We start from the raw sequence: 24,494 nt of genomic DNA on the forward strand, positions 1-24,494 counted from the left end.
ATCTATTTCCAAATAGCTTAGTACGTGATCACGACTTGGTAATATCTATAATAATCGGATTTCACTTTAAATCAAGTGACTAAGTGAGATATGTTTGTGTAAAATAAAAAAGTGGCTAATTGAAATAAAGTGAAACTTTTTGTTCTCTGTTCAATTTCCCTTCCCCATGTCCTTTATATCTCTGACATAAACGTCATAAAAACCTAACCATTTTATGATTTATATGTGCAATACTTCGATCTAACATTTAGTTTCCCAATTGTAGTGATGTTGAATACCTTTTTAAATAATATTGCAATAAAAAAATTAATTCAACCATCCTTCAACCTGTCATCTCAAAGAAAAATAGTATTTTCCAAGACTTTGGATTCTTCAATTAAGCTATAAAAAATATTCAAATTTTATTAGAGGGCTCATATGCAGGGATTATTTACTATTAAAATGACTATTTACAAGTATATGAAAAGAGAAAATTCATTTGCAAAATTTTAGCAAGTAAGCTGAGAGCACGAAACTTACTTAGATTTCTATGTCAACAGTTTGTAAAATTTTATGAATTCAAGATTGACCAGTTTCCATTTACTAACCCATTTTACCAAAATTTGAAAAATATAAATGGCCTTCCATATTAATTCATGCATAGTGTCAGTGACACTAGCAATTGGGGCTACCCTTGAGGAAATGTAACAAAAATTTGATAAGACAAATAGAAAAGTTGGTTAAAATAATTTGAGGCCAGGCTGACATCATGGGAGAGGGGGGGGGGGGGGGTTATTTGGATTGATATTTTTGGGTGTTGAGAAAATAAATTTTGAAGAAAAAAAAGGGCTCTTTTTTGCCCCCAAACTGGTAATCCTGTATCTCCTGCAGGCACAAGCAAGGCGTCAAATAAAAGATGAAGAGTTTTTCTTTCAAATTTCCTGAAAAAAAATAAAATTGCAATACTGGATAATGTTTGATTATATTAGCCCTCTAAATTTGGAAAACATTTATTTTTAAATGCACTGCACAAAAGCAACAAAACTGATACACTTGAAACTATACTCCAATATTATTATCTTACAAATCTGTGAGTTTATTATGAATACCAGGTACATGTAATGTATGTCGAATTCACCAAATGTCATGACAAATGTTAATGTTTATATAACTTCCAAATGGAATGCCAAATAATAAAATTTTATTGCAACCATAATTATGAACATGACAGCATTTCAATGGATAAATAGATATGACCAGCCAGAACATTAGTTTAATTGTGACTCTCTAACAATATCTGTTCTGTGTCACTTCTAAATAACATTCTAATACTTTCATTAACAAATTATCAACATTTTTTTATTTCATAAATATTTGCTCATTTGATTAACAAATTACTAATGAATGCATCTTTTTTTTTTAATTTCACATAGAATTCAAAGATGAAACACCATCAAAAAATAGAAATTTATTTTGGAGAGTTAATAAATCAAATGCTTAATGTAAATAATTCAAAATTATATTACGTAACAAAATTAACATCAATCACATTTTCTAAACAGATGTGTGGAACAGGTGGAAGAATTCATGAATGATCAATATTCTCCACAACACAACCATCATTTGCAATGCATTCTAATCTTATGAGTTTAATACAACACATTGGCTTACAGCTACAGCTACCAAATCAAACTTGGGAATTTATAGAGTGCTAACATCCAATTGCCCAATAAATAAAAAAAATTAAGTTGAAAAATAAAAAACACATACAAATTGTATGTTAAAGATTCTGGGTTTCTGAGAAAGACAAAAAAAATATCATTTTGTAATATGGAATAAAATGTCCTCAGTAGAGATCATTAATGTGAAAAGCTGGTATGAGGAGCGGAGGAGCTAAGCTGATTCTCATCTCAAAGACCCATTTGAATTTTTTGCCAATGTATTGTAGTTGAAATATGATTTTGATCAATTCTTTAGTATAATGCCTTCATTCAATATTGATTATGATACAGAATATCACACACAAGGAAAATGATATTACTTTGAGCATGTGCAGCATGTTATTCAGGGTCATGTAGCATTCAAGTTTACTATTACGGTAACTTTGTCATCTAATGGTCACTTCCATTGAAATCTTAAATTTGATTGGTTGTTGAGAACCGTTACCATGGCAGTTACTACTGGATAGCAAATTATAATAGTAACTTTCGTGCAACAGGGCCCGGTCTTTCAAAAATCACATTTAAAGAAATACATGTAGATAAAACCCAGTCCATCCCTGCATCAATTGAAAACTGATATGAATACTAGAGAACTCTGCTACAGGGTAATGGATTTTCAAAGACATGGAATATATTTTGATAGTAAATATGATCCAGTATATCACTAATCCATTTGGAAGGAGTCAGACCAGTGAGAACCAGAACAGAGAATGAGAGTTGGGACTCTTGGGAGCCTCTTTTACCAAACTGCCAAGACTTTAATACAATCTGGCAGACATCCTGTTTATTCGACAACAAACATTCAACTGCATTGTCCAAGGGGCAATATACAAATGCAATCAAACCCTCAAGGAAAATATTGTTTTAATACCAAATAAAAAAAGGAGAAGTAGAAAGGCAAAAGTTTGCACTAATCAGACAAACAATAAGGGGTATGAATATTCAATAGTTCTACAAGTTTGTAATCACTATACCTCAAATTTGCAGCGATGGCAATGTCAATATGATGTATGGATATATCTACCCACCAAAATACCAATAGATTTACAAAGCCTTTGTACTGTAGTGATCTCATTTTTAAACTACCCATTGATAACTTTGTTATTCCTTTTTCTATTTCGTTCAAACTTTCAAAAATTTACCTTTCTTATTCTTTTCCCCTTTCTTACAAGTCATTTCATCATAACAGTCAGATCCCCTTCTGAAATTATAAAGGGGGTGCAAACTGACCAACACTGTCTGTGGTCTCTCATTGAATATGTGCTATAAACAGCTAATCTTAAAAGTAGACATGTTGAGATAACTATTAGTAACACAAAGAGTAAATTAGCCAATAATTTTGTTTTATTGAAAAACTAAAACATGTTTGAGAGAAAAAGTACTTGTTTTGCTTTTGGTAATGTGATCATTGCACTATGAATGCACTGAGTAATAAACAAGTGTGTTATCATTCAAGCGGGTCTATGTTACTAGGCTACATTACTTAGAATATTGCATTGTGGGTCAGGAAACAGGCCAGATTTGAGTAATTGAGGTCTTGAGGTGGTGCTCTAAAGGCTGCTAATTCATATTTGTTTTAAAAGAAATGGCAGCCGATTGACTAGTTTGCAATGGGTAATACACTGGAACGATACCAAACAAATCCGAAGAAAAATAACACTTTACTCTATTGAAAGATAAAACAATAAATTCACCCGAGATCCACATCTAGTTTCTTTCCAGATCCCATATTTTATTAATAATTTCTTATAATGCATTTTTCAAAATTCAGATGCGGTTACATTGCATAAATATGATAAGAATAAGTTATCCATACACAGAAAGCAAGATGTTTTCAATGAATTCATACAAGCTTGAATATCTTTCTCCATTATACATTTCATGTTTACTTAAATAAGAGAACCAAATCGGTTTGGCTGAAGAACAATATGTTAATTACATTGAAAGAGAAAGAAAATGAACAAAATTGAAATGAACATAAAATGAGCATGAAATAAAAATGAAATATTAGGTTTTGAACCATGTTTTGCTGATCCATGATGCACACTTCTTCCAGTGCATAATGGCATATCTTAATATTGGGAGAAAACATACATGTACATGTACTTGCATATTTGGGACAAAGGAACCTACAGCTTTACATCCTTTCACAGGTAATGAAGGAGAATGGATAACAGAATGTATGTATCTTTTGTATATTTGTGTCATTATTCATAGAATATGCTGAGTCTAATGTAAAGTCTTGGGCTGTATAATAAAAGTAGAGCAATCTTTATGTCATACCCAAAAGTATAAGCTACGAGTTTTTAAAATTCATGGTTTTTAATGGCAAAAAAATCATAACACCGGTATACTCCTGAAACTGCAAGCATAAATAGACTTATTATGTATTTTACATTCTATGAACTAATCAGGGAGTACAAGTATGTGATTTTGGTCCCATATACTTCCATGTATTATATCATCCAAGTCCAATAATATAATAACATTTTTGTTTCTTACAGATCAAAACATATGAGGCATTATAAATTGCCTCTCGTGTTTGAGCCATGCAGTTAAACATGGCCTTTTGTGGTCAAAGCAACGTGGCAGCTAGTACAAAAGCATGAAGCTTAGAACATTGAAAGACATTCCCTCTAAAAGAACACCTATACAGGATACAGTACATAACAGAACTCTATGGTAAATTTCTGTGCATTCCATACACCGGTACTTCATTTTTACGCATAAAATCGTTAACCAATACTCTACCAATTGCAAGTGCTGAAAATCAAATCCAGAGAGGTTTCATATTTCAGGTCGCACATTGCAGATATTCTGTAGTCAAAGGGACTGTTTCACCAATTAAGCCTAACCAAAAAAGTCAAGTTTAAGTACCACTGCACAAAGTATGACAATTTTGTATAATCTTCTTGAGGAATATGCAGTCATTTGCTCCCTCTGAGCACAATCTAACCAATACTATATGTTTTATGAAAAAAAACCTTGAATTGGTAGTTCAAAAAGGTCTATTCAAATGATGTGGTTGTCTTCAAAATAAAGCTACAAAGTTATGAAATATACCAAACTGCAAGAATTCATGATTTACCAAGATATTCCAAAGCCTAATGAGGCAGACAGGAAAACATGTTCTCACGATATTTTCATTAATATATCTATACCAGCACTTTCATGTAATAATAAACTTGGTCTTTTACAAATAACATGATAGACAAAGAAGATATAGCAGAATATCATTCAGCCTTAACTGCCTAATTTAAGTTGAGCAAACTTTTGTGCCATCTCTAAAACTTGGTCAACAACTCCCGTTTGATCTCCCGTGGCCTGTGCGGACACGTCGCGACCTCCGCCCTTTCCTCCCATGATGCCTGCCACTTCCTGCACCCATTCGTTGGCCTTTAGTCCCTTGCTCACTGCATCCTGTTGGGAGTGAATATAATTCAATTAGTATTCAAGCTTGACTTGATTAGCAGCAGTATTTTCTCTGGGAACCTGCATCTCTGCTGCATTAAGTTTACAATCAATCATAACTGAAAGTTACAATCAATTAAAATATTGATTTCTAGTAATCCTAGAAAATTATAAGATGCTAACACCAGGAATTTTTAATGTGGTTGAAGTAAAGGAATTGAAACTGCTTTTAATACTACACTACAGGAAGGTTAGAAATTCACTTAGACTGTGATCTTGTTTTTTATTAAATATTCATACCACTATTTGGAACTTTGATAGATGGGATTCTACAGACTGGAATGGTTATACAAAATGCTATGGTAATTTCTTTGAATATCTGATAGCAATGGATCATGTAGTGTGCCCAAAGCTTTAAATAAGTCAAGACAGACCTACCTTGGGAACTTGGGCCAGGCATAGGATCTTGTTAGCTTCCTGATCCACGCTGACAAGCATGGCAGAGGTCTTGGGGGACTTGCTCTTGAATTCCTTGAGTGCAGCATCCAAGGCTTTGCTGTTGGAGCCAGCCTCTAGTCGTGCCACAAGGAACGGGATGTCAGGGTTGCTGGCAATTAGCTCCTTCGCTTTCTCTTTGGCCTGGTGGATAGATTTATATAAGATATATATTCATCTTTCTTTCTGTACATTCATGTGTGTTACAAAGGTAATTACCATCACAAATCTTCAACATAATCCAGGGGCGGATGTAGCTTTTTTTTTTCAAGGAAGGGGTTTGACCAAGAAATTCGACAAGCAAAAAAAAAAAAAAAAAAAAAAAGGGTTCACTACAAAATGAAGGTAATTTGGGGCTGGCTCTAAAACATGTAGGTCAGTTCTTTTTTTTTACTAGGCAGCCCCAAAAGGGGGGAGGGGTAAAACCCCCTAAACACATACAGTTGGCAGCAAAATTATTCAACCCCCCTCACATTTTGGACATTCTGGTGAATTGAATAATGATGCAACTGCAGATTGTTACTAAATCATTTTAGTAATCAAAATATAGTTAATAACAATTGAATACCAGCGAAAAAATCCAGATTTAATTCCTAGTCTATTGTAAATTGCAGCTTTCACATAAAAAGCAGGTAGCAAAATTATTCAACCCCCTATAAATATACAGGGATGAATGCATTAATAATGACAAATGACAAGCCATGTACAAATGTTTATATTAGAGGTGAATTCAATACAGCAAAGGAGCTGTAGGAGGACTTCGCTAAAGGGGGCACTGAGGTTTCTGTGGACACAGTGCACAGCACACTTCATGCTGAAGGCCTGAGGGCAAGAACCGCTAGACGCACACCACTTCTGAAGCAACATCACAAGAAAGGTCGCCTCCAGTTTGCTGGAACCAACCTGACAAAGCCACAGAAGTTCTGGGACAATGTTCTCTAGACTGATGAAACCAGGCTGGAGCTCTTTGGTCCTATGGATCAACAATACGTGTGGCTCGGGAAGAAGGATCAAGCGTACAAAGAGGACACTCTGCCTACTGTGAAGCAAGGGGGAGGGTCTGTGATGATGTGGGGGTGCTTTGCTCTACTGGCACTGGGAATCCCCATTGTATTGAAGGCATCATGGATTCTGTCAGGTACCAGGATATTCTAGCGAAGAATGTCAACCCATCTGTAAAGAAGATGAAGCTTGGACGTCATTGGACATTCCAGTAGGACAACGACCCCAAGCACAGCTCCAAATCTAAAAAGGCTTGGCTGGAAAAGTTAAAGGATGGAAGGTCAATCATTGGCCATCACAGCCTCCAGACCTAAACCCTATCGAGAATTTATGGTGGGATATGAAAAAAGCTGTTGCAGCACGTAGACCTACCAGCATCGCTGACCTAGAGACCATTGCACAAGAGGAATGAGCCAAAATCCACGAGGAGCATTGTGAGAAGCTTGTGAGAGGCTATTCATCTCGTCTGCAGGAGGTCATTGCAACAAATGGATGCTGCACAAAGTACTAAAAGACACATCCATCTAGGTTGAATGATGTTACAACTTGTTTGTTGTGCATATAAAGCTTCCAGTTTCAGGTGGAGGATAAATAAAATCAGCATTCACCTCAGAATATATGCACTGGCTATTAAATTGTCATTATTTGTGTATTCATTTCTTGTGTGTAAATAGGGGGTTGAATAATTTTGCAACATGCTTTTTGTGGCAAATAGCAATTTCGGATAAACTATGAAGTAAAATTTAATTTTTTTTTTCTGTTATTCTATAGTAATTAACTGTCTGTTAACTATCTGAATGTTTCAGTAACAATCTGCAGTTGCAATGTTATTCATTATGACAGAATGTAAAAAATAAGAGGGGGGTTGAATAATTTTGCTGCCAACTGTAGATCCGCCACTGTAATCAATAAGCATCATGACAGTCCAACAAATTTTGGAAGTAGTTCGGTTGGAAGACACAGAGAACTCTTTAAAAAAGCAGGGATTGTACGATTACTATCATCCCCTTTGACTCTTGGATTAAGAATCGTCTACACTTACATTTTGTAGCATCTCTGCTTTCTTTGCTTTATCCATATCATCAAGGCACTTCTTGAGCTCTTTGAGTCGGTTGCGCATCGTATCTTTCCTCCACTGAGGAACAATCGCTACATTCAGATCCTGAAAGAAAAATGAAGTTTAATTCAAAGCACTCTGAAAGTTTTCCATGAATTGCCAACAAACAGATATTTACTGTAAGCAGAGCTAATAATCTTGTGCAACCCCAAAATAGGAATAATGGTAAAAAAATAATGAACAAGTCTAATAATTATTCTGCAAATTGTCAAATAAATATTTGATTCATAAACATCATATAGACTAGATAGACCAAAGTCAAATTAGATGAAATGGAATATTATAGCCTGAACTTGAGTGGGTGTAGACCAGTCTGCAATTTATATAAAATTAAATATACCCCTCTTTACTCACATTTCCAAGCTCATAAACAGCCTTTGAGAGTATTTTCTGTGTCATTTTAGCTTCTTTGGCTTGGATCTTGGCAGCGAGAGCTTCTACCTGCTTTTCTAAGCCTTCTGCACGAACATTTGCCTGTAATAAAAATATAGATATTAAGAGAGTTCATATTTTCCAAATTTGTTGAGAGCTGAGGAGTCAATATCTTCACATAATTTGTACAATCAAGTAAAATTTGACATTTACCTTCTAATCTGGACACATCATGTTTCCAACATTCATGAACAATTAAATGATACATATAATTATGTAGATGGCAACATCCTCAAAGTCAAATGCTCAACAAAGACATTCCATTTGCCTTTCTTTGGCAAAATGTTCCTGTGAAAAGCATCTCCTTTTGACATGAAAAGAATATGACCAAAGAAAATTTGTGTTCAGACTCCTAGGACTTTTGCAGAGAGTTGTGATTGAATGCAAGTAAAAACAAAATCAAGCACAAATAACTTTTACCGGCTTCTGCAGGCCTGCCAACATTTGAAAATGAAAACAAAAAGGAGTCCTAATCGCGCGTCGCAAATTTTTCTGCTCGATGTCAGGTGTGTCTCCCTCACTATTTCTAATTAATACATATTCAGCATTCACACATTTAAATATTGAGAAATTACAAGTGTAGAAAAACTATAATACTCTTATACCCATACACACACCCATACCCCACCACACTAATACATATACGGGATTATTTATTTTTTATCTTAAATAAATGGAACAAGGCAAACGCCAAGCATTGTCTCGCCTGCATATTGCAGTCATGAAGAGACTGCATGTCAAAACTACGTGTATGCTATATGACTTAGATGGACCTCTGTTACGAGTTTGGCGATCCCACCTCGAAGCTATAGAAAGTTATTGTGTGTACAACACAGCAGTGCCAGTCATGGAAAGTTCATTGACCTTTGACCTTAATCAAATTCAACTCACATTCGAACTTGACCTGCACCTTCAAGAGATGGACCTCTTATTTGAATTTGGCAATCCTACCTCGAAGATATAAAAAGTTATTATGTGTACAACACAGCACAGTGCCAGTCATGGAAAGTTCATTGACCTTTGACCTTATTCAAATTCGACTCATATTCGAACTTGACCTGTGCCTTCAGGAGATGGACCTCTGGTATGAATTTGGTGATCCCACCTCGAAGCTATAGAAAGTTATTGGGTGTACAACACAATTGTTGACGACGACGACGCCGACACCGGAAATAGTGATACCAATGTCTCGCTCCGCTACGCAGGCGAGACAAAAATGGAGTGCTCCACTTTTTGGACGATAAAAATCTTAAAAACGAGGTAACTCCTGGAAAAAAAGGGAGTGATTGGCAGGCCTGCTTCTGATTGGTTGAAAATCAAAATTGCATTCGATTGCAACTCTTTCTGCAAAGTGCCCCTAAACTAACCTTATCAGCATCTTGTCCAGTAATGGCCACTATCCTTCTGATTCCCTTGGCTATGGCTTCCTCAGACGTTATCACAAAGGTTCCTATGTCACCAGCATTGCGGACATGGCTGAAATAAAGAGGAAAAGTTGTGGGGATCGTTTTGACAAGGTCATCATCAATGCGAGTGATCTGCCATATAGAAATATATATTGTTCAATACTATTGATATTTCAAAATGTAAGCATCAAAAGTCTAAAACCTGTCAGTCATAGTTCATGAACTGCACTGGCTGTCTTGATCAAAAGGTTCATCTAGCATTTAATTCTGACAATAGATGAAATGGAATTGATTTTCAAAACGGGTCGTTTGCACAAATACCTATTCTGAAGTCTTCATGAAGGGTTTGGAATGAATTTTCGTACTCGCAATACACTATGGAAAGGCTGTAACAAGAAGGCTTTACCAGAAAAGCGGTTACCAGAAATTTAACAGAACATAAGGACTTACGTTCCACCACAGAACTCCACCGATGTGATGGTCCCACCAGGCCCTGCAGGATCAGCGGTCAAATCTTCAACTGGTATACCCACGGACAGGACTCGGACTGGATCGGGATAGGTCTGGAATGTGAGGAGGATCAACTTCAATTAGAGACATTCATCTCCGACTACAGTCAATGCAGTATTTTTATTCAAACAAGACCCACGTTTCCAGAAATCAATATCCAGGTCAGGAATATGAAAATCGATGAGTATCTCAGAAACATTCATCAGAAATTACATTCAATGCAAGTTTATAGCCAAGACATGTGTTTCCTCAAACCATTATCTAGACAAGAATGGCTCTAGAATATGAGGAAAATTTATCACCTTGAACTGGGGATATACTATACAGTGCGTCCCAGAAAAAACGAAACCGAGATTTAGCGATGATTTATCATAACTTAATCATAAATAAAATAGACAAATGACCTACCAATGTAAAGCTTAGAATCTCCTCTTTCATCTAGTATTACTTAGATTATTCCTCATTCACGCGTGATTGAGCAAAAACAATTCGAAGAAAGGATGCCAAAAACTCATTTGGCGGGGGGTATCTTAATTTCAAAAAGAAAATCACATGACTAAAAAGTTCAATATCTTCTCTTTTCTTTGATACCTAAATCACAGAAAATGGTCAAGTAGTAAAAAAGTTATGATCCCTCGAAACAATGCTTGTATTTCCATAATTTCATTAAATAAACGTGTTTTCACTGGTTTCCCACTGAAGCTATCGCACGGTAACAAAAGACTTACCGTAAGTAACGGTGTATTAACCGCACCCGTGTATTAACCGCACCCCCCATTTTCGGATGGAAAAAAAAAAAAAAAAAAAATCATCAAAAAAAAAAAAAAAAAAATCATCAAAATTTTTTTTTTATCAAACTTACTTTCTATCTCTAATATGCGTATTTAAGAAAGAGTCAAGAACCAAAAAATATAGAAGAATTACTGGTAAAAAATGATGGGAAATCAGCGCTTTGTCACTTATCTGCAAGTTGCCGACATTATATTGGCCACTTCCACACTCACCTCACACACACACATATGGTACCGGTGTTCATTGCAAGTACCGATACCAGCATCAGCATGGGGGCTCACCCATACGAGAAGATCGTTCATATCATATTTCCTGCATCACAGCCCCACTTTTGCTTTCAGAATTCTGTCTAGCATTCAATGTCTTGACATGAATTTTAGACAAGGGAATACGGAAAGGTTCAAGATACGAGAAATTTGCGATTTTGTTCAGGTGTTTTTCTTGTCTGCTTTGAACCACTACCGGTAGTTCTCAGTACCTGTGTGGCGGTATCTTACAGACAGCAAAATAGGAGAAAAAAATGCTAGTACCGGTATACCGTATTTTCAATGGGAGCTCTGGGCGGGAATAAAGTGAATAATAATTAAAAATAAAAAGTCGGAAGGAGTGAAGATGGGGATTGAAGATTGATTTTGAGATGATGGATGATAGAGAGAAATGAAGGAAAGGCAAATGAAAGAAATTAATTGTCAAATAATACCAATAATTTGTCAAACAAAATAACTTCCACGGAAAGGTAAAGCGCCAGCTTACGTTGACGTTGCCATATACATTACACATGCATGTCTTATTCGGCTAGCTGCACCGCGCTGTGCGATCGATTGGCGTCTGAACTTTGCCGCGATGACTAAAAAATGACAACAAAGACAGAGTCACACCATTAAAAAAAGTCAGTTTCATGAAGGTAGGTGCGTTTGTTACCGTGATATAACTTTGAGGGACATTTACGGCAGATACCGGTAGTCATAGTTGCTTCCCTTTTATACCCGCGGCTCATACCCCTCTAAACGGGATTGCCCCAAGCGGCTACGCTCGGCCACCCGACGCGAGTTGAAAACTGGTAGTGGTATCGGGCTGAGATTGGCTTGGCTCAGACCTGTCACCGTGTATAAACCGCACCCCCCGACTTTTGATTCTGTCCCGCCGAGAAAAAGGTGCGGTTAATACACCGTTACTTACGGTAATGCATGGCTGATCGTCAACAAAACGGAGTGTCGAGTGAGTTTGAACGCTAGCCTGTAAAACCTCTTCATTTTATGAAATTATTGAAATTCAAGCCTTATTTCAAATAACCAGAACTTTTTTATTTCTTGACCATTTTCTGTAATTGAGGTATCAAATTAAAGAGCAGATATTGAACTTTATAAAAATGTGGTTTTCTTTTTAAAACCCAGATACGGCCCGCCAAGTGACTTTTTGGTATCCCCTTTTCAAATTGTTTTTGCTCACTCATGCGTGAATGAGAAATCATGTACGTAATTTCAGATGAAAGAGGAGATTCTAAGCTTTAAAATGGTAGGTCATTTGTCTATTGTATTTGCGATTAAGTTATGATAAATCATCGATAAATCTCGGTTTCGTTTTTTGTGGGACGCACTGTATATCTAATGGTCAATTACAGTCACTGTAATGTTGTAGTCAAGACAAGGGTTTCCATAACCCTGGACCTACCTCATCAAATATAGCACGTAACCCTTGGATTGCCTTGGCTTCAACGAGAGGTGTGACCCTGGCATAGACGGTTTCCTTCTTTGATATGACCTGATTGGCGATCTCTTCAGCCTCTTTGATCTGCGCAGTATTCAGAGCTCCCTGAAAAGGACAAACAAATTCAATATTCACAATGATTTATCTTGCAGCTCTGAAAAAACTGAGAGGCACAGATCTTTAACCCTATCTAGGCCGGGGGGGGGGGGGGGGGGGGGAGCCTCGGAGGCCCCCCTCAACGATTCGTGTGATATTTTTGCCGCGCAAAATTTTTTGACCGCGCTGCTCGCTGACTTTTACTTGCGCAACTTTTGAGACCAATTTTGCGTCACACGGGTACGTGGTTCCGAAATTACGCAACATTATGTTAGTGCATGTCAGACCAAAAATTGCTCAAAAACGTGATTTTGTGTACAAAGTCAATGCAAATTGTGTTTTCAACCAAAAATCATAAATGTTTATTTTTAGTTTTGCCGGTCTAAATAGATTAATTTTAAGCTTTTTATGATCTAAGAAGAGTCCCCAACAAATTTCATTGAAAAAACAATGAAAAACAAAAGGTCCAAAAAACAAAGAAATGCATCAGAAGTTGCAAAAAAACAATACATAAGAGAATGTTTTGATATCGCAATTTTTTTCATGAACACTTGCTAAGAACACCACAAAGAGTTTCTATACCAAAAATTAGAACATTTGGATCTTTATTTAGGAAGTTAGAGGAAAAGGTATGATTTTGCATACTAATTACGCATAAATTAGCATAAATACTTTAAGGGGAATCCAGCCTTGGCCATAAAATGTTGTGTTGGGAAGGAGAAAAATAAATTAAACAGAATGGTGAAAGTTTGAAAGAAATCGGACAAGCAATAAGAAAGTTATAGCTTCTTTAAAATTGAGATCACTAATACTATGTAGATTTCAAATTGGCAACTAGGTAAGTAAATTATGACAAGGGGCAAGGACAACTTTCCCATAGGCCATGTACTTTATTATCAGGGATTTGTGGATTTGTGGCTTTCTCCTAAGTACTCATTCCCCTGGGGCAGTAATCTAAATATAACCCAGGTAGTATATTGTTTTATGTCTTCATGAAAGAAAAATATAATTTGAAATAAAACTTTTGGGAAAAATTATATTTTAGCCATAATGTGTATTGGAGTACATGGAAGAGTAGTCCTTGCCTTACATCACTATGACATCCCATATGCGGCCAATTTGAAGTCTCCATGGGTATAGTGATTACCAATATTTACAACTTTTAAAAATTCATAACTTTCTTGTCGTTTGTCCAATATTGTTCAAACTTTCACCTATCAACTTGTCTGATTTTTTCTTTCCTTATAAAAACAAGTTTTTATTTGGGTTGGATTCCCCTTTAACAGCAATTCCCATGAAATAAATTACTATACAATTTTGTAGATTATGTCCTCGACAACCCGCGTGCCAATGGGAGGCCCCCCCCCCCCCCCGGCCATATGAACTCCCAAAATACCCTGGCCTAGATAGGGTTAACAATGAATGAATAAAATGGATGTCTGTCAGGTCAGGTTATGTATTTCTTCAGGTTGCACCTGAAGGTGATTGTTGATCTACTACTACTACTACTGCTACTGCTACTACTACTGCTACTGCTACTACCACTACCACTTCTACTACTACCACCACCCCCACCACCACTATAATATCAATAATACAGTAATATTTATATCAGGTCTGTACAAAATAGGAATTTATTTGCCAATGATAAAGAATTCACAAACACAAATGTGACCGAGATAAAATAAAGGCCTATTTTATGTCTAATGTCTAATTTCATTTGTAAAATTTGTACTTGCCTTTGCACTGAAATCAAATCGTAGCCTGTCTGGTGCTACGAGTGATCCTCGTTGGTCTGCCTCACCTAGCACCTTGCGGAGGGCAAAGTTCAAGACATGAGTCCCAGTGTGGTTGCTCATCACCGGTCTTCTTCTCACCTTCAAATGTTGAAGATATATGAGAACATTATGGGTATATCATTTTTAGTGGTAAATATTTCAGAATGAGTTTGTACAGAATCCAATAAAATGACCAGAAAAAGCATTATGTGTGAATACAAAACATGTGCCTAAGGAAGAAATTGTGTAATATCAACATGTTGGATAGATTCTGAGAATATTTTCTTACAAAAAGATATTGGTTGGTAAAGGAGAATACAGACCACTTCATTCACAACACATTACTGAGAGACATCACGCATTCAAGTCAGTTGTGCATTAGCTTTCATTAGGAGTAGATTATTATTTGTTGACCCCAGACAATGTTAAAAGCACTGTAAATGCCTGTTCCAGTGGCATCTACTAGTCATAAATCTTGATCATCCATGCAGACCTGCCAACCTCAGGGAATGAAAAAGTGTATTCTGTGATAAAAAAGTGTATTTTTCCCCCAAAAAGTGTATTTCATAATAAAATGCGTGGCGCACTCGCTCATCGCGGCGCTCAAGCTGCATGCAAGCTAAAATGCGCACTGCTCTTGCAGATGAAAAAAAAACACATTTAAACATATGTATATCTCACCCTGGTTTTAACAAAATGATTGAAAAAAAAAACAAGTTTACTGAAATTACATTGATCTAATAACCACATTTGTGTAAGTTTTATGAAATAGAGATATATAGAGATGATTTTTCTCAATAAATTACGATTTTACAAAAACATATTTTTAAAAAGAAAAAACGTACTGCCGTATTTTGGTTGCAAAAACGTACTGGTTGGCAGGTCTGTCCATGGCTCGTCTGCCTATGATTTATATCAAAATGGTGTCAAATTTCCCATGAAAACAGACAACAATCCCTCTTAAACAAAAAATAATAAAACATTTCAAAGATTTTTACCTCATCAATGTAGAGATTCAGCTTATCTCCAACTCTAATTTTAGTTGTGTCTCCGACTGCTGATACCTTTCCAATGTGAAGACAGTAGCCTCCTTTCACTTGGACATTGGTTACCCGGAACTCTACATCCTGTTGGAGGAAAAATAGAAAGAGATGGAGATAGGACATAGACAAAAGTATTGAGAGAACATAATTTTAAGGACAAGGTAATTAATGGGTATATGTTATTTTTATGATTATTGTTATGATTATCAGCAATTTATATCACTTTCTTCCTAACACCATTATGCATCATCAACACCATAGTGACTCAATATTCATCATAATCATCACAACCATCATCATCAAGCTTATCATCAGCATCACCTAATAATCTGATCATCATCATCATCATCACCATCATCATCACCATCACCATCACCATCATCTTCATCTTCATCTTCATCATCATCTTCATCATCATCATCATCATCATCATCATCATCGTCATCATCATCACCATCTTCATCATCATCTACATCATCATCATCATCTTCATCATCATCATCATCTTCATCATCATCATCATCACCATCATCATCATCATCATCATCATCATCACCACTACCACCACCACCATCATCAGCAATTTCTGATCCCTTATATGTGGTTCCTTCCTGAAATGACTTGGCTCTGTATCAGTTCATATGAAAAGTTTTAATGTCTCTCAACTCATCATGGCTTGAGCAATTCACAAAGTGAAAGAAAAAAAGAGAGAAAAATGTGGGTCAGTCGGGCATTCCAAAAGGTTGATTATTTACAGGATCACTATGTAGTAAAGTCCTTACCCTGTCTCCTTCTTTCTCCATGAAGCCCTCATCATAGATCTGGCCACCAGACTCTGCATAGAAGCATGTTTGGTCTAAGAGTACTCCACAGTCTTCCCCATGGCTGACCTCCTCTACAAACTGCCTATCCTTCCTTAGAGCTATCACTGTACCTACAGTTGAATCAAAAGCTGCATAAAGAAAAGATGAAAAAAAACCTTTTATGTTGCTTCCTTTGACCTACCTACTCTGAATTCAAACTAGATTAATATTTTAGTGTGAAATGTTTACACACTAATCTGCCCATCATTTTTGTTAATGTCATCACATGTAAACCATTCTGAAATAATGAGCTGTTAAATTGACATTTGACCTGCAGGTTCAAATTCCATTACGTCAAACCACCGTTTGGAGAAAGACCGCAGTTCAGATTGCAAACTGCAGTGTTATACCCCATTTTTCATTTGATTCTCCCAAATATCATTTCCAAGCCCTTATCATAGAGCTATTAATAGCTCCATGCCCTTATCAACCCGGTATCAACCGCACTTGGCCAGGTAATCCAGGGGTAATCCCCGCTGTCTCACTTTCACCTCCACAGGCCAGTATATGAGCGTTTAGCAAAGGACGAAAAGATAAACAACAGCTGTGCTATTACGTAAGACTTCTCTGCCTGTAGTAGGACCAACGGAATAAAATTATTGTATTCGATATATAATAACGTTTTCAAAGGCATATTGTATTCAGTAATCCAATGTTAGTCCATTTTCAATTTCGAACGAAGAAAATCGACTTAGAAATAAGGAAAGTAAGCGAATAAAAATGACGGCATGTTTTGTAGGGACCGAGCTCAGCTCGGACCGACGTCAAGAAACGGGTGTTTTGATACTTAAATTGCTTGCTTGGGGCAGTTAGGGTTTGTCGTACTTGGAGAAGAGAATTGATGAGAAGGGAAACTGAAATGAAAAGTTTGAAGAGTGGACTCATGAATAAAATAGCGTGGATGAGAAGGGAAACTGGGGTATAGTGTTCTCAAATGGAAGTTTTTCGTCATGACAATTTATTTTGCGGAGCAATTTTTCACATAGGACTGTACAGAACATAGTTGAAAGCATTTCACTTACATCCAAAAATGCCAAAATCAAGTGTGAGAAGTGAAAATATTCCCTGCTACATAACTACAACCAAAATGAAACCATTGGCTACTGTCATACAGTAATGACTCAACCTTCTCATTTTCTTTTTTTTCTGAATTCCTAGGACTTGATTATGGAGAAAGGATATCAAAACACTAGTTGCTGGGACGTAAAAACAAACACACATGCATCGTGGGAACAACTGGACGGACTAGCAAAAAATTGGAGGCTTGGAGGTCTCCTGTGAACAACCCACCAGTGGAGTATTTTATGAAGAATCTTGTCAATGATTTTAACTGACAAATTTGATTTCAGCCAATCAAAAGCAAGGATCTCAGTAGATTGTAAAAAATAGTGAAAATCGCCATTTGTTTCACGAAATGCTCCCCAGGTCTTGGATAGGAGGGATAACAGCCAGGGGGGTGATGAATGATTCAGACTCCTATATCAAACTATCTTTGTAACTGATGTACCTGTAGTGGCAGCATACAGTTATTTCACCTGCATTGCACCCACTTGATCAATGAAGAAAGACATATATGTACCATTTTTAGGAGGCTGCCATCATTTTCAAGCTTAACCGCTCACAATGGCGGTCTCCTGCTTTCGTTTAAACTGATATTTTCTTTCAATTGAATAATGCTTCTTGTTGATATTTATTTTTCATTGTTTTATTATGACTATTGTTTAATTGTTTTGTAAAACTTAAATGTATCACCTTTGTAGATGTTATGTTGCATATTTACCTTGAATGCAGAAATAAAATAAAATCAATCAAACAATTATTGGAAAGTTCTTGAAATCAAGGTCAATTATTACCAAATCACTGTACATCTAGATCTAGTTCATTTACAAGAATCTTACTCTGTGAAATCATGAAATCTAAGCTGAAAATAACGATCACACTGAAATTCACAAGCACAGATAAGCACATGTGGGACAACATTTTAACACCTAGATGGAATGCAATGCTTTTTTTCCACTTCTCAGCAATTACACAGCAATACAACAAAATATTAGCTATTTCTACATACAGACACTTGGGTGATCACTCTTTGGCCCGAATTCACAAAGGTGGTTTTGAAAACCCACGGTTGTGTCCATGGTTTATGCAGATTTCCTGTATAAATTACGCTTAATTTAGCGCGTATAGGGCGCATGTATAAACAATGTCCAATGCTGATGCGCGCTTTTGTCACAGTGCGCCAAATTGACGCCTGTTGCCGTGGTTATCCACGCTATTTTATTCATGAGTCCACTGTTTTTATTCATGAGTCCACTCTTCAAACAGTGGACTCATCAATAAAATAGCGTATCTAACCATGGTAACAGGCGTCAATTTAGCGCACTGTGACAAAAACGCGCATCAGCATTGGACATTTTTTATACACGCGCCTGATACGCGCTAAATTAAGCATAATTTATACAGGAAATCTGCATAAACTATGGATTCAACCGTGGGTTTTCAAAACCACCTTTGTGAATTCGGGCCTTAGAGTTCACTCTGAAGTCATCTAAAGATTGTTATCACAACTGGAATTTATGTTTAAAAAGACACATTTACATCCCTTAACACCATCCCCAGAGATGACTTACTGTATGAACCATCGTTGCTCTCATACTTGTATTTAAAGGAGTCGTTGGTTGGAGGCACCTTCCTCTTCTCTTGTAATTCATTGATAGAATGGACATCAAGGCCGATGGTATCATCCACACCCGAACCCTTACCTTGTGATAGTAACTACAGAGAAACAAGAAAAAAAAATTGCAAAGCAGAAAATAAATGAGTTAATGTTTTGGACTTTTGTCATCATTAGAATTTTGTCTTATTTGATACCACTTTGCTACCATTTCATCATGAGAACTATTGTAAAATATGGAGGTCAGTGGACATGCCATTTGAATGGACAAGGGTGCCTGACTACAACCGTATAAGTCCGGTAATGATTTCTGATACAGATACAGCACTTTATGCTCTAGCCAAGGCATTTTACATGCATGGCTCTTACTATCTCACGTCAAAAAATTAAAATGCCAAGCATTATTTGTAAGAATGAGCGCACATGTTTATTATGAGAAAAAAAACCCTGTAAAAAACAAAGGTCAATATTGATGTACTGGAGCAATGTATCATTTATGAATGTGCATCCAACTCCTTGCATTGAACTTCATATATTTCTACATTTCCTCTACTAAGCTTTACTTCTTTTCTGGTATCTCTTTTTATTATTTTCTCCCATATCACATAATCAATCACTGTTAAAGATGTTTCTTACATATATCTTGAGAAATAATAATTTGCCCTTTACTCTTTCTCTTACCAATGCAGATTTGTATATTTATTTTTATTGTTCATTATTTGTATTTCTGTTATCACTGAATCATGTGTATGTTAAACTTTGAAAATAAATGAATTTAAAAGAAATCTAAATCTTTATCTGAATACCACCCAGATCAGGGTCCTGTTTCATAAGTTTTGCTATCAACAGGAAATAATACTTATCTCTGACAAATTTTTATTTTCACTATAAATCAAACTGCAGAATTTCAGTAGCTTATAACAATACATGAGAGATTGTGATCAAAGAGCCCATTTTAGAAAGAGATTGATTTTCAACCGAATAGGATGCAAATATTAAGGACTTGTCATTATTATTTTTTCTTGTACTGCATTCAAATGTTTTTCTTTCTTCAAACACAACTTGCTTTTAACCAATTAGATGTGTATAATGATATTGGACTTGTAATTGATCTTTTAATTGTACTAAAATGTTTCTCTTCCTGCAACAGACCCAAGATCTCATCTTTTCAACACATACCTGGGCTTTCTTCTTGGCCTCTTCATATGCTGCACAGTCAACAGACATCCCTTTCTCTTCTACCATGAGACCGGTCAGATCCACAGGGAACCCATAGGTGTCGTACAGTAGCCATGCTGCTTGACCTGGGTCATGGAAGGGTCAAAAGGTCAAGGGTCAATTCAATAAATGTTACTTAAGATCCACAGGGAACCAATACAGGTAGATATCGCACATAAGCCATGCTGCTTGACTGAGGTCATGACAGGGTCAAAAGGTCAAAGGTCAATGTAGCACTCAAATGTCTGAACTCTTGATGAGACATTGATTCAGAGCAACCTAACCATTTTTTCTTGTGTGCAAGTTGTGCCACTATTGTGCCATCACTCCTTCATGTTAATAGTTGAAATAGAACTGAATTTGTACATTTCATAATAAATGTGTGCAAGTTGCATTCTTCTTGTGATGTTAATCCGAGAGATTGGTCGACCAGAGTGTACTCAACATCATGCATTAATTCAAGTGTTTCTCTTTCAAAGGGATTTAAAACATCACTTTAATACTAAAATTTTCCTGGTACATCTCAATGATTAATCTGTATTTTCCCCTGCACTTGGGATTAATCTTTCACTTGTTTGTTAATATTCAATCCTCACTCATGGCTGTGCTATCTTGTATGTCTTATGAAAAAGATGTCATCACACAAGCAGCCTCTCATGATGATGAGCGTGGGTGGAGCATTATGAAACACACAAATTGAATGTAACTCAAGACATGCCCCATAGAAATGGATCGTTGAATATCTAGGTATTTTACCTGGTAGGACTTTGCAATCAGGGCCAAGTCGAGAGATGGTCTTCTCCAGTACACGGCGCCCTCTATTGAGGGTCTTGAGAAACTGAGCCTCTTCCTCATTCAAGACATCCATCACCATCTGAGGATCTTTCATGACCTCGGGGAATGCTTCGCCCTGGAGAGATTAAATAATCACACAAGACATTTACAAGGCTTTTCATAATACTCAGAATGTCATGGTGTAGTGGCCTGACTATTGCCTATCAAATAATCAGAGGGTTGTGAGTTCAAACCCCACCCCACGGTATTCTGAGACAGGTGCATTCGTTTGCATGCAGGAAAATTGCATTGCAGTGGTGCCTTTTACCTACAATATTAAATTAAATTATTAGTGAAAAATGACAATCTTATAATTAAAACTAGATGGATTATCAACTGCACACAGTCAAAATCTATGCTTCCATAAATTGCCAGATATGAAGAATATATCACACACCTAATTTAAAACATTTTCAAATAATGACCTCTGTGATGACCATTTGACATCATAACCCCAAAATCTTGCCAGATCATCATCCTTCCTACAGGCATACATAAGCCAAGTTTCGAGTTGAAACCTCTCAATGTTTCTTTATTTATCCCAAGGAAAGGAACAGGATGGATGGACAGATGAACAGACAACCCTACCAACCATTTACTAAGGGTGGAGGCCCCAAAACGATATGGTAACATTTCTTACCAATAAATCTTGAACAATTGTAATAAGAGAAGCAAATAGTCCTTGCTTGGCATTCAGCTTTTCTGTGGCGAAGCGAACAGCACGACGCAGGATTCTTCTTAAAACATAACTGGAAGGCAATGCAGTATATAGAAAGATCAGCATTACACCAGTTTTTTTCAAGCATTCAAGGGATGGTCCAGGCTAAGAAATATCTATATCTCAATAAATAGAGTAAAATTCACAGAGCAAAATGCTGAAAATTTGATCAAAATCGAATGACAAATAACAAAGTTATTTTAAAGATTTGCATTATTCTGGTGAAACAGTTCTAGGCATGTCTTTATGAATATTCATTAGGTGGGCTGATGATGTCATATCCCCACTTGTTCTTTTGTATTTTATTATATGAAATTAGGTTTATTCAAAATCATTCTATCAAGAACTAAAATAATTGGATCAACAACTGATTAAGTTCTTTAGTTATTTATTGCCGCAACTTATTTCATCATAATGGAGACACATCATTTACACTTGTATAAAAAAATGAAACATTTATGATTTCAGGTAATTACATAAGAAAAAGGAAAGTAGGGATGTGACATCATCAGCCCACCTAATGAATATTCATGATGATATGAATATAACTGTTTTCACAAAATATTGATAAACTTTATAATTCAATAACTTCGGTATTTGTTATCCGATTTGATGACATTTTCAGCATTTTGCTCTGTGAATTTTACTCTATTTATTTTCAGCGAGAACCATCCCTTTAACATGTAATTATTGACAACATAAATAAGTGTAACAAATATTTAAATGTTTCTATACAGTATGCCAGTTGATTTCATCTACACTAGTCTTATTTCCAAATGGTAAACTGATACTGATGAAGCAATGTTCACAGATGTTTCATTCAAGACATGGTTTTGCACATTATATTAATTTTTTTTCTCTTAGTCATCAGGTAAGAAAAATCATAACCATGTGCATGAAAAGAGCACTATAACTAAAATCTGAACCCACTGACATGAAACTATTTGATGATTGCCTGATAAAACAATACTAAATTCTTGCGAACTGGTTTCCAAGCATCGGGGAGCACTGAAAATATCCAAAGAGCAAACAGAAGAGCATGTTTCTAGGTGCTCGGAGCTAAAAGTGCATGTATATCTTGCTCACTCAAGATGCTTTCCATAATATTCAGATGGAGGTTTTCACTTTTCACAAGGGAATTAAAAACTATTCATGAGGAACCTATTACTTTGTGAATGCCTGATCAAAATGCACGAAAAAACTTCTCCATGTTTTGACAAATCTGAGGAGAATAATGGCCACTTGGGACACAGGCTTCCTAAGGACAAGGCCCTGTAACATAAGGCTTAAAGACTGATCACAGGGCTCGTACAATTGATTACATTGATTATTGTGTATGATTAATCTTAAAGATCTGCCTGGTCTATTATACCATGTACACTTACCCTCTTCCAACATTATCTGGTCTGCCCCCATCTGAGAGAGCAATGGTCAATGTACGGATATGATCAGCTACAACCCTGTATGCCATGTCAATACCATCTACATCCTCTGCTCCAACATGCCCTGTGTACTCACGGACACCAGTTGCCTGTGAAGAAATCCGCAGAAGACTTACTATTATTATCAGATATATAATCCCCAATCATAAACAAAAATTAATGGAAAACATAACAGATGTGTTTTAACACAACCTACCTTGTACCTTGTGGTCCTTTACCCCCGAAGTCCTCCATCAGGAAGAATTACTCAGTGCTTACGAGAGTGGTGGTATTATTTCTGATTTGGGGGTTAGGGGTTTTGGGAGGGCCTTTGCAAGATCATATGGTGTGTATTCCATAAACATTGAAGTTTATTAACACCAAAGTCAAGTGCTACTAACACAACATAACATGTAATGATAATTACTGCAGGATTTCTTTATCATGTATTTATATATGACGATATTACATTCCAGGTATCATATATATATCATTTATATATGATATATATACTACATGTACTACTTACCTTCATATTTTTTCATCTATAGACACAATAATGGGTAATGCAGGAAAGCTACTATAAAAAGATGAATAGTGCACTTATTGCGGGATTCCTGCCAAAAGACGCAACAAAGACTTTTGACAAGTTGCCTAAAGGAGACTCATTTTTCCTGTATGACATGTTATAAATTTGACTAAATTAAAATGTACAAAATATTGCTGGAAATTACAAAAAAAATGACAAGGCTTTGGTTTAAGTGGTCCAGATTGTGAAGGGGGTGAACGATTAACAGCATCCACTCACCTTATGGATAGCATCAAAGATAGGCTTGAAAAGATCAGTATCATAGTTAGATGGCTTTCCCTGAATGACTGATGTTATCCTCTCCAAACCCATTCCAGTGTCAACACACTTCTTGGGTAGAACCTTCAGTGAGCCATCTGTCTCTCTGTTAAGATTGAAGAAATCAATAAAGATTAGAGTAAAATACTGATCGGCGTCAGTGGTTTTATCTAAATTATCTCAATTCCAATTATACGAGTCATTACTAGTTACTTCCAAGATTCCACAACTCTTCTCCTGCCTTAAGTCAACATATCTCATATCTGGTTTCCAGTCCTTTCAAGAACTCTGTCTTATCTCAAGAGAGATCACTCTACTTTCTCACTTATCTGGAGGTGTTGAGGCTCAGTGGATATTTATCAGCACTTTAAACCACAAGGTCCGGAGTTCAAATCGCAATGTGGAGAGTGGCAAATGTAAACACTTTGCC

The 24,494-nt window shown here is 36.3% G+C and overlaps 1 protein-coding gene across 1 annotated transcript in view; it reads right to left on the reverse strand.

Moving 5' to 3' along the window:
- Positions 1-1,051: 1,051 nt before the first annotated feature.
- Positions 1,052-24,494, reverse strand: part of LOC129276705 (alanine--tRNA ligase, cytoplasmic-like) — a 30,723-nt gene continuing 7,280 nt past the window's right edge. Inside the window, exons 6-21 of the mRNA XM_064095278.1 lie at positions 24,026-24,170; positions 23,182-23,327; positions 21,719-21,827; positions 21,001-21,154; positions 20,206-20,330; positions 18,983-19,127; positions 16,272-16,441; positions 15,445-15,573; positions 14,408-14,545; positions 12,537-12,677; positions 10,014-10,126; positions 9,525-9,633; positions 8,080-8,199; positions 7,651-7,770; positions 5,550-5,750; positions 1,052-5,120 (exon numbers count right to left, since the gene is read on the reverse strand). Of these exons, the coding sequence (XP_063951348.1) occupies positions 4,944-5,120; positions 5,550-5,750; positions 7,651-7,770; positions 8,080-8,199; positions 9,525-9,633; positions 10,014-10,126; positions 12,537-12,677; positions 14,408-14,545; positions 15,445-15,573; positions 16,272-16,441; positions 18,983-19,127; positions 20,206-20,330; positions 21,001-21,154; positions 21,719-21,827; positions 23,182-23,327; positions 24,026-24,170 (2,242 nt within the window). The 3' untranslated portion in view covers positions 1,052-4,943. The remainder of the gene's footprint in view (positions 5,121-5,549; positions 5,751-7,650; positions 7,771-8,079; positions 8,200-9,524; positions 9,634-10,013; positions 10,127-12,536; positions 12,678-14,407; positions 14,546-15,444; positions 15,574-16,271; positions 16,442-18,982; positions 19,128-20,205; positions 20,331-21,000; positions 21,155-21,718; positions 21,828-23,181; positions 23,328-24,025; positions 24,171-24,494) is intronic.

Source organism: Lytechinus pictus, chromosome 2 (assembly GCF_037042905.1).
Source record: "Lytechinus pictus isolate F3 Inbred chromosome 2, Lp3.0, whole genome shotgun sequence".
Taxonomy (NCBI): Eukaryota; Metazoa; Echinodermata; class Echinoidea; order Temnopleuroida; family Toxopneustidae; genus Lytechinus; species Lytechinus pictus.